General features: G+C 53.6%; 1 protein-coding gene across 12 annotated transcripts in view; it reads left to right on the top strand.

The window, feature by feature from the left end:
* Positions 1 to 6,708, top strand: part of PARP6 (poly(ADP-ribose) polymerase family member 6) — a 49,884-nt gene extending 43,176 nt beyond the window's left edge. For 8 of the 12 annotated variants that reach the window (XM_050968218.1, XM_050968217.1, XM_050968216.1 and 5 more), the window contains 3 exons: positions 886 to 949; positions 5,015 to 5,099; positions 6,049 to 6,708. In XM_050968218.1, coding sequence (XP_050824175.1) covers positions 886 to 949; positions 5,015 to 5,099; positions 6,049 to 6,151 — 252 coding nt within the window. In that variant the 3' untranslated portion in view covers positions 6,152 to 6,708. Of the gene's footprint in view, positions 1 to 885; positions 950 to 5,014; positions 5,100 to 6,048 lie in introns of those variants that run through there. The other 4 variants (XR_007776344.1, XR_007776343.1, XR_007776342.1 and 1 more) reach the window with 1 other exon arrangement.
* Positions 6,709 to 14,848: the final 8,140 nt, after the last annotated feature.

Raw genomic sequence — 14,848 nt, 5'->3', positions numbered from 1 at the left:
ACATAACGGATCACAAGCTTGGTCTCAGGCAATTTCTCACTTACAATCTCTTCTCAGAGACTTCAACCCCCATGGCTGAAGATCCACCTTTCACAGATTCCCAGGGCTCTGGCCTCACTTAAGTGATAGATACTTAGAATGTCTTTGTGCTCTCTCTTACAATTTCCAAAGTCTATTATCTTTGTCTCAAGAGCCAGAATGATTTCCTGGGCATGCAGGCCTCAAGCCCCGGTGAGCTCACTGAATGCCTTCCTCCGTTGCCTGTTAGCTTGATGGCTTTGTTCACTTGATATATAAATGTACTTTTCATTGTCCTCTACCGGTCATCAAGCCTGTCAGACATTCCTTTGCCTAGGGTAAGCTGGGGTCATGCTCCAACTCCCAAACACATTTCCAGCACACATATACAACTCTTTGTACCCTAGCTGTACATGCGTTATGCAATGACTTTCAGGACCAACATGTCACCAGTTTACGTATGATACCTTACATGATACCTTTTAGAGACATGTTAGGACAAAAGCGTGTTGGGGTAGTGGGTGTGTCAGGCCTGATACGAGTTATGGTGTAGTGGGCCCTCTGCCAGTGGGCATTGAGGGGTGCTTTGGGTCCCACCCTCAGTTGGGGGCTGGGCCACAGAGCCCAGAACTCAACAAATTACTGAGAACAACAAATGAAGAAGGCAGGGCCAGGGTCCAGCCCTGGTTGGGTTATCAGTGTTTATACCTCTGAAGTGGTCAGTATTCTCCACTGTGATTGGCTGCTCCTACGGAGCTTGGACTATGAAAGGGGCAGGGCCGGCCGCTGCAAGGGCAGAGCAGTGACACAACCCGAGTGGGGTGCCAGGCAGGTCATGGTAACCCAGACTTTGTGGTTTGTTTGCAGACTCGATCCATCCAGTCCCGGTTCCTACAGAGTCGGAATCTAAACTGTATAGCACTTTGTGAAGGTAAGAGGTGGAAGAAGGGGTGTCCTCACTCACTGCCTTGAGGGCCCTGGGACCCAGGAATGGCACTGGAACAAGGGGGGTTGGAATGGTGGGTGTCAGAAACCTGGCTGCCTATTGCCTGTTCTCTGAGTGCAGACTGTCGCAGCGTACCATCCCTTCTTGCTGGGCTGTGCAGCTGGTGGTCTGCTCGCTCCATGCCCTAGTGGGATGCGCTGCCCATTCACCACCTTGGCTATCCATATGCTGGTGTCCCCCCTCTGCCACACAAATGACTGTGGCACAATGTGTCCCAGGCCTTGTGCTGTAGTGGGCATAGTTTCTCCCTCTCTAGGAGTATCTGGGCCAGTCTGGGGGCTGGTCCATGGCTGGAGGGGACCCATGCCACGTTGTCTCTGGTAGAGCTTTGGCTGGCGTCACTCACTCGGAAGTCTTCCCTTGGAGACCCAGAAGGGTGGTGTTAGCCCTGGCTTCTCCCCAGCAGCTTTCCCCGGTAGCAGTGAGGGTTGCAGGGGCTCTGCTAGATCACCTCCTCACTTTCAGCGTGGCTGTGAGGCTGTGGGGGGCAGCGAGCCACCATGAACTGCGTGTGACAGGTAGGTCTCGGCCTCTTCTGTGCTGAGCCCATTGATTTCAGTGTCTTTCCTTTTCTCAGTGCCTGGTTGGGGAAAGGGCTTGGGGAATGGTGGTCTGGCTGGGGCTCACTTGATCAGCTGATGGCTGGACTCTGGCATGGATGGGGCCTGTCCATGGTATCTGGGTGGATCCCTGGTGGCTTCTGGGCACAGCTCCAGGGGCTGATACTGACTTTTTAAAGCCCTGCCTGGTGGGACTGTCTGGCTGGGATCCTGCCTCCTCCCCAGGCCCCCATGTAGTAGTTGAGATCAGCCGATGTTCTCTTGTGAACTGTCCCCGGAGCCAGACACCCTGCCTGGACATTTCCAGTGCTAGGCCCCTATGCTTTGGAATTGACTTATGCCCTTTATTGGGTCTGAGCCCACTGACCACTGGAGCTGGTGTGATGCCTGCCCGTCCCCTCCTGGGGCCAGTGGGCGGGGTGGTGGGGGGGAAGCGTTTTGCTCTTCATGTTGGGCAGGAAACAGTTTTCTTTTCCTGTGAATATTTGAGAAATGTCTTCCAGTTCCAAATCGGGATGAAAAGTCAAAACTTGAAAATGTTCATGCATTGGAAATCCGAAGGCGTTTTGGTTTGGCTCGGTCAAACATTTCATTGCCATAAAGTCAAAACATTTTGCCCACTTTCCAGTTTCTATTTTTTTACTCTACCTGGCTTGAGTTTTGAAATGGACAGGACTTTCCAATTGGAGGAACCAGAACGTTTTGTTCTGAGAAATGCAAAATGGGCATTTTGACCGTTCAGAAACGGTTTTTCCAAATATGCTTTGGGGCTGAGACATTTGTCCAAACTTTCCCACCAGAAGTTTTGATTTCAATGATTCTGCTTTTTTTTTTTTGGGGGGGGGGGGGCGAGGGAGGAGGGGGACAAAGAAAGGTTGAACTGAATCAATCCCAGCCAGCTCTAGGCTCTTTGCTTGTAGCCTGACGTCCTTGCCATTGGCTCTCTCCTCACTTATCTGGCTGCACTGCTCTTTGCAGTAGGGACTGGCTCTTGCTGGGTGTTTATACAGTTCCTAGCACAATGGGGTCTTGATCTCAGTGGGGGCTCCTAGATGATCCAACAATACAAATAAATAACGCTGTTCAGTTGATGTTAGTCAACTCCTTTTTGTATGTTTTGAAACATAATTGTATAAGCAGGTTCCTTGGGGCGATCCTAATGATTCCTGGAGTTTTTAAGGCCAGACTATTAGATCTTGTAGTCCAGCAGTTCTCAGCCGGGGACCTGGGGCCCTCTGAGGGGCCTCAACCAGGTTTCAAGGGGGTCTGCCAAAATAAACCAGAGAGCTGGCCCGGCTTTAGATTTGCTGGGGCTCAGGGGAGAAAGCTGAAGCCCGAGCTCCCTGGGGATGAAGCTGAAGCTTGAGCAACTTAGCTTTGCGGGGCCCTGTGTGGCATGGGGCCTTCGGCAGTTTCCCTGCTTGCTACCCCATAACGCTGGCCCTGACGTTTAATATACTGGATATGCAGAAAACCAGTTGTTTTGACACAGGTGGGCTGTGGAGTTTTTATAGCATGTTGCGGGCCGGGGGGACTTAGAATGAAAAAGGTGGAGAACCTCTTGCATAGAATCAGAATCATAAAATATCAGGGTTGGAAGGGACCTCAGGAGGTCATCTAGTCCAACCCCCTGCTCAAAGCAGGACAAATCTCCAAGTACATCATCCCAGCCAGGGCTTTGTCAAGCCTGACCTTTAAAACCTCTAAGGAAGGAGATTCCACCACCTCCCTAGGTAACCCATTCCAGTGCTTCACCAGCCTCCTAGTGAAAAAGTTTTTCCTAATACCCAACCTAGACCTCTGCCACAGCTACTTGAGACCATTACTCCTTGTTCTGTCATCTGCCATCACTGAGAACAGTCTAGATCCATCCTCTTTGGAACCCCTTTTCAGGTAGTTGAAAGCAGGGCTGCCCAGAGGACGGGGCAAGTGGGGCAATTTGCCCCAGGCCCCGCAGTGGCCCCACCAGCCGCTCCAGGTTTTTGGCGGCACTTCGGCGGCGGGCTCTTCGCTCGCTCCGGGTCTTCAGCGGTGGGTCCTTCAGTGCAGCGGAAGACTCGGAGCGTGTGAAGGACCCGCCACTGAAGTGCTGCCGAAGCCTCGGAGTGCCACCCGGTAAGTACAAGCGCTGCAAGCTGTGGGTGGGGTGGGGGAAAAGCCGCGATTGGCGGCACTTAGGCTGCTCTACTGCTGCCGCTTCATTCTTCAGCGGCAATTCGGCGGCAGGTCTTTCCCTCCGAGAGGGACCCGCCACTGAATTGCCGCCGAAGACCTGGCCCTGCCCCAGGCCCTCTGAATCCTCTGGGAGGCCCTGGTTGAAAGCAGCTATCAAATCCCCCATTATTCTTCTCTTCTGCAGACTAAATAATCCCAGTGCCCTCAGCCTCTCCTCATAAACAGGGCTGGCGCAACCCATTAGGTAACCTAGGTGGTCACCCAGGGTGCTGACATTTGGGGGGCGGCGACTGCGGCAACCGGATGTTTGGCCGCTGCAGTTGGGGGTGCCATTTTGGGGGCGGGACCTTATGCCACCTAGGGCGCCAAATAGGCTGCTGGTGCTCCTGCTCATAAATCATGTGCTCCAGCCCCTTAGTCATTTTTTGTTGCCCTCCGCTGGACTCTTTCCAATTTTTCTGCATCCTTCTTGTGTGGGGCCCAAAACTGGACACACTACTCCAGATGAGGCCTCACCAATGTCGAATAGAGGGGAATGATCACATCCCTCGATCTGCTGGCAGTGCCCCTACTTATACAGCCCAAAATGCCGTTAGCCTTCTTGGCAACAAGGCCACACTGTTGACTCATTTTCTGCTTCTCATCCACTGTAACCCCAGGTCCTTTTCTGCAGAGCTGCTGCTTAGCCACTCGGTCCCTAGTCTGTAACAGTGAATGGGATTCTTCCATCCTAAGTGCAGGACTCTGCACTTGTCCTTGCTGAACTTCATCAGATTTCCTTTAGCCCAATCCTCTAATTTGTCTAGGTCCCTCTGTATCCTATCCCTACCCTCCAGCGTATCTACCACTCCTCCTAGCACAGGCCCAAATCTCCCCCGTTATCCTGTTGAATGGGCACACTTCAGTGGATTAATTAAATGAGGTGACTGATGGGAGTGCAGCCAGGCTGCAGTAACAGGTGTTAACAGGTCAGTGGGTAGATAATGGTGCAGTTCCCTGGGTCACTGCCAGGCAGTGCCATTGTGCAACACCGTGGGTGTCCTTGGCATGGTCACCCCATTATTCCTTGGTGGTTGTGCCTCTCCCAGCAGTCCTGTCTGGCATGGGGAGGCAGCCCTTCCCCCCCACAGCCTGGTGTGGCAGGACAGACGTACCCAGGGACAGTGCCATGGGACTGGCATCCAAGGCAGGGCCCCAGCTTTGTGTGCAAGCCATGAGGGCCGCTGGCGCCTATCTGACAACCATCCCTTTGCAGTGATCACCTCGAAGGATCTCCAGAAGCATGGGAACATCTGGGTGTGCCCGGTTTCGGACCATGTCTGCACCCGCTTCTTCTTTGTGTGAGTGCCGGGGCGCAAGTGGGGAGTGGCCCTGCTTGTGGGGTGGTGGCAGCTCCCCCTTTGGGGATGGGATGGCCCAAACTGCACCGGGACGGCCCAAACAGCAAGAGCATCATGAACTATTAGTCCGCATCTTGACTCAGCCCCGGAGGGGAGGGGAGAGGAGAGCTCAGTGCCCCTCACTGCTCCCACCCCCCAGGGAGGTCTCCAGGGCCCAGCAGCATCCTGTGTGCCACCAAACGGATGCTCGAGTGCAGCCTCTAGCCCCACTTCCCCCTCTTTCCACACCAGGCTTCTCCATTCATTACCGCCCCTCTCCCTATGGCATCCCCTGCCCCAGTCAGCCAGAGCGGCACTGGCATGCAGCTGTCAGCAGTGGGAGGAAGGTGAGCCCTAGAACCTGCTCCCCTTGGCTCTGCACAGCTCAGGGCCTGGTGCCTGCCAGCTGGGGGCACAAGGGGGTGCTGGGCAGGGAGGTGCTGGCAGGCAGACCCCCTGGCCTGGTGCTCAGCGCCATCAGCACAGCAGAGGGGTCTGCACTCTCACCAGGAGGCCAGCCTTGCTGAGACAGACCCATCTTGGAGCTGAGAGCTACTACCAGATGCTGACACCCAGGCTGCTGGCGCCAGCGGCCCGGCTCTGCTCTGGGAGGGGCGTTAGCAATGGAATGGCTCCCAGTCTGCAGCCCCACTGGCAAACCTGGGTGGTTTAGCTGGGCCTCATCTCCCTCCTGCCAGCCCCTTGCCCAGATACAGAGCAGGGTGCCTGTCTTTGTAGTCAGAGACCTCCCCCTCTGTCCGAGGGCCTGGAAACCCCAGCTCTGCTCCCCTCGATGGGGGTGTGGCCATGGGGGTGGGTTATTGCTGAAGCAGGGACATGCTGGCGATGGGAGCTCTGGGTGATCGCTGAGTCTCCCCTCATGCTGTTTTCCCTGCCTTGCCCCTCCCAGGTATGAAGACGGGCAAGTAGGAGACGCCAATATAAACACTCAGGACCCCAAGATTCAGAAGGAAATCATGCGTGTGATCGGAACTCAGGTCTACACAAATTGAGGGGCACCTGCGGAGCCCACACTTTTCATGCAGGGAGCCGGCGAGCCGCTCCCCCTGGTGCAGGCAGAAAGGAGCCGGGTGTCCGAGGCTGCCAAAAGGAGCAATGAAAACACTGGCTTCACAAAGGAAACAGACAGGCGGGGGGGTGGGGTGAGGGCTGCATCCTCCTCCTTGGAGCAGGACTCTGCTGCTTCAGCCAGCACCACATATGAAGGGCAATGGCTCCGATGCCACATCTGGGAAGCAGAGGTGCGACTGTGAGTCAGGTTTCCCAGCTGGCTCCCTGCTGCCTGTGCATAGATGTATAGCAGAGAACGCGGCCAGGGCGGGTTTGTTGATATTTTCCCATTTCCCTCCCACCCCCAGCCTTGATCACCCTGTATCCCAGCACTGAGCAGGAGCCATGGGCACATCCTGCCTCATGTGCCTGCCCTTGGACCAGGGCGTTGCCCTTGGGCACATGGCCGTTCTCAAGTTTACAGCAATGACATTTTTAACAACAATAAAAACAAAGCAAAAAAAATGGTTTTAGCTTATTAAAGTTCTTTAAAAAACTGTCCCTGACTCTGCCTTTGTGAATGGGCCTCTGATGTGAATGTTGTGGCCACCATGAGTGGTTGGGGCATAGAGGGGTAAAAGCCTACTACTGCAGCCAGTTAGTGGCTTTGTTGGTTTAGTTTGAGTAGTAGCAGGCTGAGCGTCAGGGTGGAAGCTCCTGTGTTTGAAACCCACTTGTGAAGTGCAGCCGGGGGTGGTTACATTGGCATTTGAACCCAGGGGCTGGTTGCATCACTGTAAGTAGCAGGGTGCCGATTGGTCTGATCGGAGGAACAGCTGCAGTAGGTTTAGTGGCTTTGCTCAAGGTCTCAGTGGCTCATCCATTTCCCAGAGCCTTGCTGGGACAGTGCAGTGAGACCTCCCTGGCATAGCAGTGCCAGTCACAAGTTGTGATGAGCTTTGAGCCCAACCCTCTGCCCATGGGGCACCAAGGATGGTAGTGCCATAGCTAGTAAGGCTGAGCTGTTTGGTATTCAGCCACACACTGTTAGCCTCTCGGGGGGCAGTCATGATCGAGGAAAGTGTCACTGATCGTGTGCCAGCCGCATCAGAGACTCTAAGCCCCAGTCCGTGCTGCTCAAGAGAGTGGCTTTGCGATCACCAGGGGAACATCCCTGGGGCAATGCCTCTGCCCTGGTAGTGGAGCCAGGCACTTTGATGGGAGTGTAAAGCAGCTCTGCAATGGTGCCTCAGGGGCTTTCTTTGCTTCGTGGTTTTGCTACATAATTTGTTCCGTTTACAAACCCCGCAGTGACCACTGAGGGCCATAACCACAAACTCCACCTTGCTCTGCCAGCCAGCTTCCCCATTGCCCCACTGATGTCAGTGCAGTATGGGCATCAACTGCTCCCAAATCTGAGTGGTGACGGCTTGCCCCTGCTTTGCCCTGGTGTTGAGACGGACACAAGAAGCCGAGGCTCTTCCACTCAGGCCCACCAGCACTGAGTGAGGGCTGCCTGATCTGGCAAGGATGCCCTGGCGGGAAGGCCTCTCCAGAGCTGGTGTGGCCCTGCAGGCTAGGAGAGGAAGAATGGCTTTTGTCTGCAAAGCTCCAACATGCACCCATTGCACGGGCTGCCAGGGGCACAGGCAGCTTTGAAACTAATTCAGCTCCTGGCAGCATCAGCAAGTCCCAGAGCTTCAGCCCTGCCCCACTTTAGTCAAATGCACAGCCCTGTTTCCAGGCCTTCCCTAGGGTTACAGTTCAGCCAGCGGCTGAAGCTTTAAGCACTTGAACTGTCCCATTAAATTCACCGGCACTAGTCACATCACACACTGAGGATCCAGCGCATAGGTGCTGACTTTTGTTTTTGCCAGTGAGTGCTTTTGAAAGGTGTGTGTGTTGTGGGGGGCGGGGGGGCACTCTGCCAGTTATGGAGGAAGGCTATTTTCAGCATATTTATATACTACTTTCATATTCTAGTTATTGAACGTGTCTATCACTGGTATCTTTACTATTTTAATAATGATTACATTGTTATGAACCACATAATTACATTATCATGGATTGTGGTACATTAAGATCATTGCAATCGCAAGCTGTCTTCACTAACATCCCAGTTTAAAGACATTATGTCTCACTGTAGTTTTCTGGATGAAACTGTCAGCAATCTTATTTCCATCTACGTTCCCTGGTATTATTTTGATGCATGTTAAGGACAGCTACATTATTCAGTTGTGTGTGTCCCATTGATGACTGGAGAGAATTTTTCAATCTTCTGAAGCAGGAGAATGAGCGTGCCGCAATTCAGGATGATACAGGCACAGTGAGAAGGATTCTTATGAATTTGCAGTGCTCTGGAATCACAGTGCTTCCAGAGTACCACAAATGACTCCAAGATCTCTTTCTTGATGGGTAACAGCTAATTTAGGCATTGTCATTTTATATGTATAGTTGGGATTATATTTTGCCATGTGCATTATTTTGCATTTAACATTGAATTTCATCTGCCATTTTGTTGTCAAGTCACGCAGTTTTGTGAGATCACTTTGTAACTCTTTGTAGTCTGATTTGGATTTAACTACCTTGAATAATTCTGTATCATCTGCAAACTTTGCCACCTCACCATTTACCCTTTTTGCAGATGATTTATGAATATGTTGAACAGGACTGGTCCCAGACCAGTACAAGCTGTGGGGAGTGTGGGGGGAAAGACACACACCACTATTTACTTCTCTCCATTTAGAAAATGGACCATTTGTTCCTACCCTATCTTTTAACTGGAGTGCCTGGAATGCTTTCAGGATTATCTAACCACCCTTAATTTCATTTAATGACAAGCAGCCTTTTGTTATCTTAGGCCTTGGCTACACTTGAGAGTTATACCGCTGTAACTCACTCCCTGTCCACACTGGCAAGGCACATACAGCGCTGTATCTCCATGGCTACAGCGCTGCTCGTACTCCACCTCCCCGAGAGAAATAAAGAGTATAGTGCTGCTACTGCAGCGCTGGGGCACCAGTGTAAACAGGGAATAATCTTAGTACACTGTAACTGACCTCCGGAAGCTTCCCATAATCCTTTTAAGTGACGATTACTCTCTTTGTTTTGTTATGAACTCCGGGCTCCGGAGCTGGTTATCAAAAAAACAAACCCAGCTAGTGTTTGCTGTGAATGAACAGAGGCAGGCAGGGGGGCTCCCTTTGGAACACCCACAGCTAGTGTTTGCTTGAAGAGAGGGGGAGGGAGAGGGCTTGAGGAGAGAAGCAGCAGAGCGGTAGGGGGTGGGGGGGTCTGTTTCGGGGAGCGGCTGCTTATCTGGTCTGTTTGCTTTCAACGAGTGAGAGAGGGATGGGGGAGGGGGTTGGAACTTGCAAGGCAGCTGCTGACACAGTGTTGGCTCCAAAAATCCTCTCTCTCTCTCTCTCCCCCCCACGCTCCCTGTCACACCCCACCCCCCCCCTTTTGAAAAGCATGTTGCAGCCACTTGAACGCTGGGATAGCTGCCCATAATGCACCACTCCCAGCACTACCACAGATGTGGCCACACTGCAGCACTGGTAGCTGTCAGGGTGGCCAGACTGCAGCGCTTTCCCTACACAGCTGTACGAAGGCAGGTTTAACTCCCAGCGCTGTACAGCTGCAAGTGTAGCCAAACCCTTAATCACCCTGCCTCTGTTTATAAGAAAACTCAGAGCCCCAAGGGTAGAAGTTGTTAGCAGCACAGAACTTACTACATTCCACATTCAAGCACTGACTCCTGGGTGCTGACTTGAGCACCCATTATTTTTTTCTCTATGGGTTCTTGAGTCCCAGACCACCCATGGAGTGGGCGCCTATGGTCCGGCTGCCCTACCCAGGGCCGGTGCAAGGAAGTTTCGCGACCTAGGCGAAACTTCCACCTTGCACCCCCCCCCCCAGCCCTGCAGCAGCTCCCCGCCCCCCCCGCCCTGAAGTGTGCCGCCTGTCCCCGTGGCAGCTCCCCACCCCCTGGCCTGAGGACCCCTGCGGTACCTCCCCACCCCAGCTCACCTCTCCTCCGTGTCCTCTCCAAGCAGGACTGCACAGTGGAACCCCTGGGCTGGTGGCTGCCGGCAGCGGCATGCTGACCCAGGGGACCTCCCTGGGTTGCCAACGGGGTGCCAGGGCAGCCCAAAGGATTCCGGGGGCCTGGGGTCTTCGGCGGCAGGGGGCCCCCGCTTTGGCGGTAATTCGGCGGCGGGGGCCCTTCCGCTCTGGGACCCGCCTCCGAAGTGCCCTGGAGACCCGCCAGGGGGGCCACCCGCCACGGGGGCCCCCCACCACCAAATTGCCGCCGAAGCGGGACCAGCTGCCAAAGTGCAGTCGGGTCTTCAGCGGTAATTCTGTGGTGGAGGGCCCCCGCCGCGGGTCTCCGGAGCACTTTGGCGACTGGTCCCAGAGCGGAAGGGCCCCCCGCCGCCGAATTACTGCCGAAGACTGGGCTGCATGTCGGCAGCAGGTCCCACTTCGGCGGTAATTCACCGGTGGGGGGTCCTTCCGCCCTGGTGGAAGGACCCCCCGCCAGCGAGGACCGGGAGCAGAAGAAGCTCCAGGGGCCCGGGCCCCACGAGTGTTTTCTAGGGCTCATGGAGTGAGTGAAGGACCCCGCTCCAGGGGCCTCAAAAAATTCTCATGGGGGCCCCTGCAGGGCCTGGGGCAAATTGCCCCTCTTGTCCCCCTCTCTGGGCAGCCCTGCTGGCGCACTGACCCAGAGGAAGCCCTGGGCTGTGGGCTGCCACGGCGGCGCCCTGACCCCGGGGACCCCCTGGGCTGCTGGCTGCCGCGGCAGCGTCCTGACCCAGGGAACACCCTGGGCTGCTGGCAACAGCGCGCTGATCCGGGGGACCCCCTGGGCTGCCGGCTGCCACGGCGGCGCCCTGACCCGGGGAACCCCCTGGGCTGCCAGCTGCCGCGGGCAGCTCAGACTCCCTCTCTGTCCCAGCAGCAGCGGCTGCTCAACCATTTAAAAAAAAATTGGGGGGGTGCTTTTTGGCACCCCCAAATCTTGGCGCCCTAGGCAACCGCCTAGTTCGCCTAAATGGTTGCACCGGCCCTGGCCCTACCGCTGGGTTAACCTCATCTGGCTGAGCATTCCCACAGCAAACCCTCCCTGACTTACTGTGGCCTCAGTTTCTGCTCTGGCCCATGTGTGTCAGAGGCATGTCCCAGGAGTCTCTGTGCTGTGCCACGCCAGGGTCCTTTCCCTGCCATTTCCAGGAGAACTGGCTGCCCTGGGGGCACTGTGACAGTGTGATCACTCCGCTGATTTTGCCTGCACCCTCACTGCAGAGTGAGTGGGTTGCAGGCCAAGCTGAAGCAGAGCCTGGGGTCTTACCCCCATCCAAGCATGCATGGGTTCAAAGTGTAAGGGTTTGTCTACACTGGCACTTCTCAGCGCTGCAACTTTCTCACTCGGGGGGCTGAAAAAGCACCCGCTGTATGCAGCAAGTTTCAGTGCTGTAAAGCACCAGTGTAGGCAGTGCACCAGCGCTGGGAGATATGCCCCTCATCGTTAAGGTGGATTTTTACAGCGCTGGGAGAGCTCTCTCCCACTGCTCTGCCACAACTACACAGCCGCAGTAAAGCGCTGCCATTGGAGCACTTTAACATTGCCAGTGTAGACTAGCCCTAAGTAAGCACATGCTTGCGGGGTGTGTGGGTGTGGCCATGGGCATGTACACACACATGTAGTAATGTATATGTGTGTCAGGGGTGGGGGCAGGCAAATATGTGTAGGAGCAGGGGCTAAGGTTTCAGTGTAGCCAGCCCCTCAAAGTCAGGTTTGACCTTTGGCACTTGCTGAATCAGAACCCAGGAGACACAGGTCGTCCCATATCCACCCCTGGCTCTGGCCCCAGCAGACAATGCTGGTGTTTTTGCACCCTGTGTATGATAGAACCCCTCTTCAGGCAGCGTTACAGCAGCATGGCAGTTGGTCACCAGGGGAAGCCAGGCATGGCTGGGGCTACAGAGATGTCATGATTGCAGGGTGCTCGGAGCTGCTGTGCTGGACTGAGAGCATTAGTTCTCAGCTGTGAAAGGGATAATACTCAGTGCCTTGCTGTATTATTGTATTGTGGTCGTGCCCAGTGTCCTTGAGCCCATTGTACTAGGTGCGGAACAAACAGACCAGAAAAGCTGGGCCCTTGCCCTGCAGAGCTACAGTCAAAGTGGGCTGTCAAAGCACCTTGCAAAACCTCTCCTGGGGGATGGAGAAACTGAGGCCCAGAATGCGGAAGGGACTTGCACAAGGGGCCAGAGCAAGTCAGTGATGGAGTTCTGAAGGCTAGGCCCATGCGTCAGCTGCAAGCCTCCCCCCCCCCCCCCAGCAGCTTATGCCACGAGAGGGAGCTTCTGGGCATCCAAACACTGAAAACGGGCAATGGCAGCCCCTGTGTTGAGCTGAGTCAGTGGTGGGAAGTGCTGCGCACCAGGAATAACAGAGGCCTAAGGCTGTTAATACTGTACCCTGGCGTTCTGTGCCTGACATTTCTGAGCCCTTCCTGTTGTGGCACTGTCCAGCAGGTGCCCTGGCCCAGAGGCTGGAAATCAGGGTCTAACTTGCTTTAAAGTGGGTTTAACACTTTCCTTTCTGATGATTAATTTCAGGAATCAAAGCTGGAGGTGTCAGGGGCAGCTGGAGAGTAGAGAAAAGCCTGACCTGGGAGGGGCAAAGAAAGATGGTGTCGCTGCACTGCTGGCTGGTGAGAAGCCACACAGCAGCTGTGAGGTGTGGGAGGGAGCTGGGGAGGAGACAGCCTGCACTGCAGGAGGGTGTGAGAGGTGTGCAGAGCCCTCCGTGTTAGCTGAGCACCAAGTCTCTGGTCTGTCGTGCTAGCAGCATGACAGAGTTACTGAAAGCCGTCGGGATGAAAGGCTGGAGGGCCGTTTTGACCATGGGCAGAGATGAGTAGCAATCAAGGTGTGCTGAATTAGCAGACAGCATTATCTGCTATTAGTACTGGTAACACTGGAGCTCCAATGACAGAAGCACTGAGCAGCCTGAACAGCGTTACTGAGGCAATGACGTTCCAGCCTTCAGCACTTAACACGGGTGACCCCTGCTTATTGGACTTGTGATCTTCGGGGCACTCAAGAGGCAGGAGAGGCAGCAGACAGAGGGCACCAGCAGTGAGGAGCAGGTGGGTGCTTGGGTGCTAACCACCAACTTCCCCGCAAGGAGTTGCTGATCTGACCCAGGAGAGAGGATAACATCGACCTGGACTGGCAGCCTCTGTATCAGCTGGACACGGCACTTCCAGCTTCTTGCTCCCTGCTGGCTGGAAGGAGCCATCTTCATTGCTGGATGCATCGGATTCCCACCTGCACCTTCCTGCCGTGTGGAGGTGGTGCCCAGCCAGGGCAGACACGGGGCAGCTCCAGGGGCGATTCTAAACCATGGATGCCGTTTGCCCAAGAAACTGCTGGCCTTCGTCCCCCGGTGGCAGAAGCAGTGGGAGCTCCTGCTGCAATGCTTGGGATATTGGTGGAGTGCTCACACCTTGTGCATGTTTCCTTCTGTGCTGGACAGTTTTGGTATCTGTTGTTAATCTGCTCCAACACCAATTAAAGGAGATAGACTGATTTCCTTTTTTTGTTTGTATTTTTTCTGTCAGGCATAGGTAGAAATGTGCAGTCCAAAGGACAGCTTCTAGGAAGATAATGGAGGCATCAGTAGCAGCTGCATAGTTAGAGCTGAGCTGAGTTTTGCATTTAAAGCAGGGAGGCTGCTGCATATCATCCCCCCCCCCCATCGCACCACTTACTCTTTGAGTACAGGATGAATTTTTGGAGAATTTACAAACAAATCTGTTAAACAGTTTAGAAAGTAAAATTGATTAAAAATGGGCCCTTTAAGAAATGTATCCCCCTGTTTCACCCCTTTAGGGGGGATGATTACAACATCGCTATAATGTTTCATGCCCTAAATGACTAAGACAGACTCTTAACTAGAGCTGGTTGAGAATTTTTCAACAAAACATTTTTTGTTAAAAAAGATGCCGATTTGTTGAAACCAAACCTGTTCTCAGGAAAGGGTTGGGTTCAGTGACTTGCCTGACTTGAAAAAAAATTGCAAAAAAAAGTTTTGAAATGCTCAGAATTAAAACTTTCAGGTATTTTTTGGTTCAAAATGAATTTTAAGTTAGACATTTAACTGAATTTATACCAAAAAAGAAAAAGGTTAAAAAGGCAAAATCAAACAAAATGTTTCAAAATTATTGTAACAATTTCAATTTTTTTGTCAGTTTGTGAAAAATTTCAAGGTTTTTGACTTTCATCCTGATTTGGGGTGGGGAAATTTTTCAAAAATCTTGAGGACTCTTGTAGAATGGGAAAAAACAGTTCCTGCCCAGCCCTACTCTCAACCTGAATTTGTTAATGTAGTTTTTAACGTGGGAGAAAATATATACATATAGCTGTATGAGCCCACTAAAATAGTCTTCATTTTGGGTTTCCTTTTGGAAGATTTTTTATAAGCAGGGGTTTTGCCTTGATGCCTTGAACAGGTACATGGAGCATTCTGTATCTCTAGGGAAGCTGCCTGAAAGAGAAGCATGGCTTCTAAAACAATGGTGGCAGTGTCCAGGGGTGCCAGAAGCGGAGGGCGGGGGGGGAGGAGGTAACCATGCTCCCTTCCCCACTTTAAGTGGCCAGTAGTGCTGTGTTGGCAGCAGGTA

This window comes from Gopherus flavomarginatus, chromosome 9, assembly GCF_025201925.1.
Source record: "Gopherus flavomarginatus isolate rGopFla2 chromosome 9, rGopFla2.mat.asm, whole genome shotgun sequence".
NCBI classification, from domain to species: Eukaryota; Metazoa; Chordata; order Testudines; family Testudinidae; genus Gopherus; species Gopherus flavomarginatus.
The sequence above is the reverse complement of the archived record's forward strand: the minus strand, read 5'-3'. Positions and strand labels throughout refer to the sequence as shown.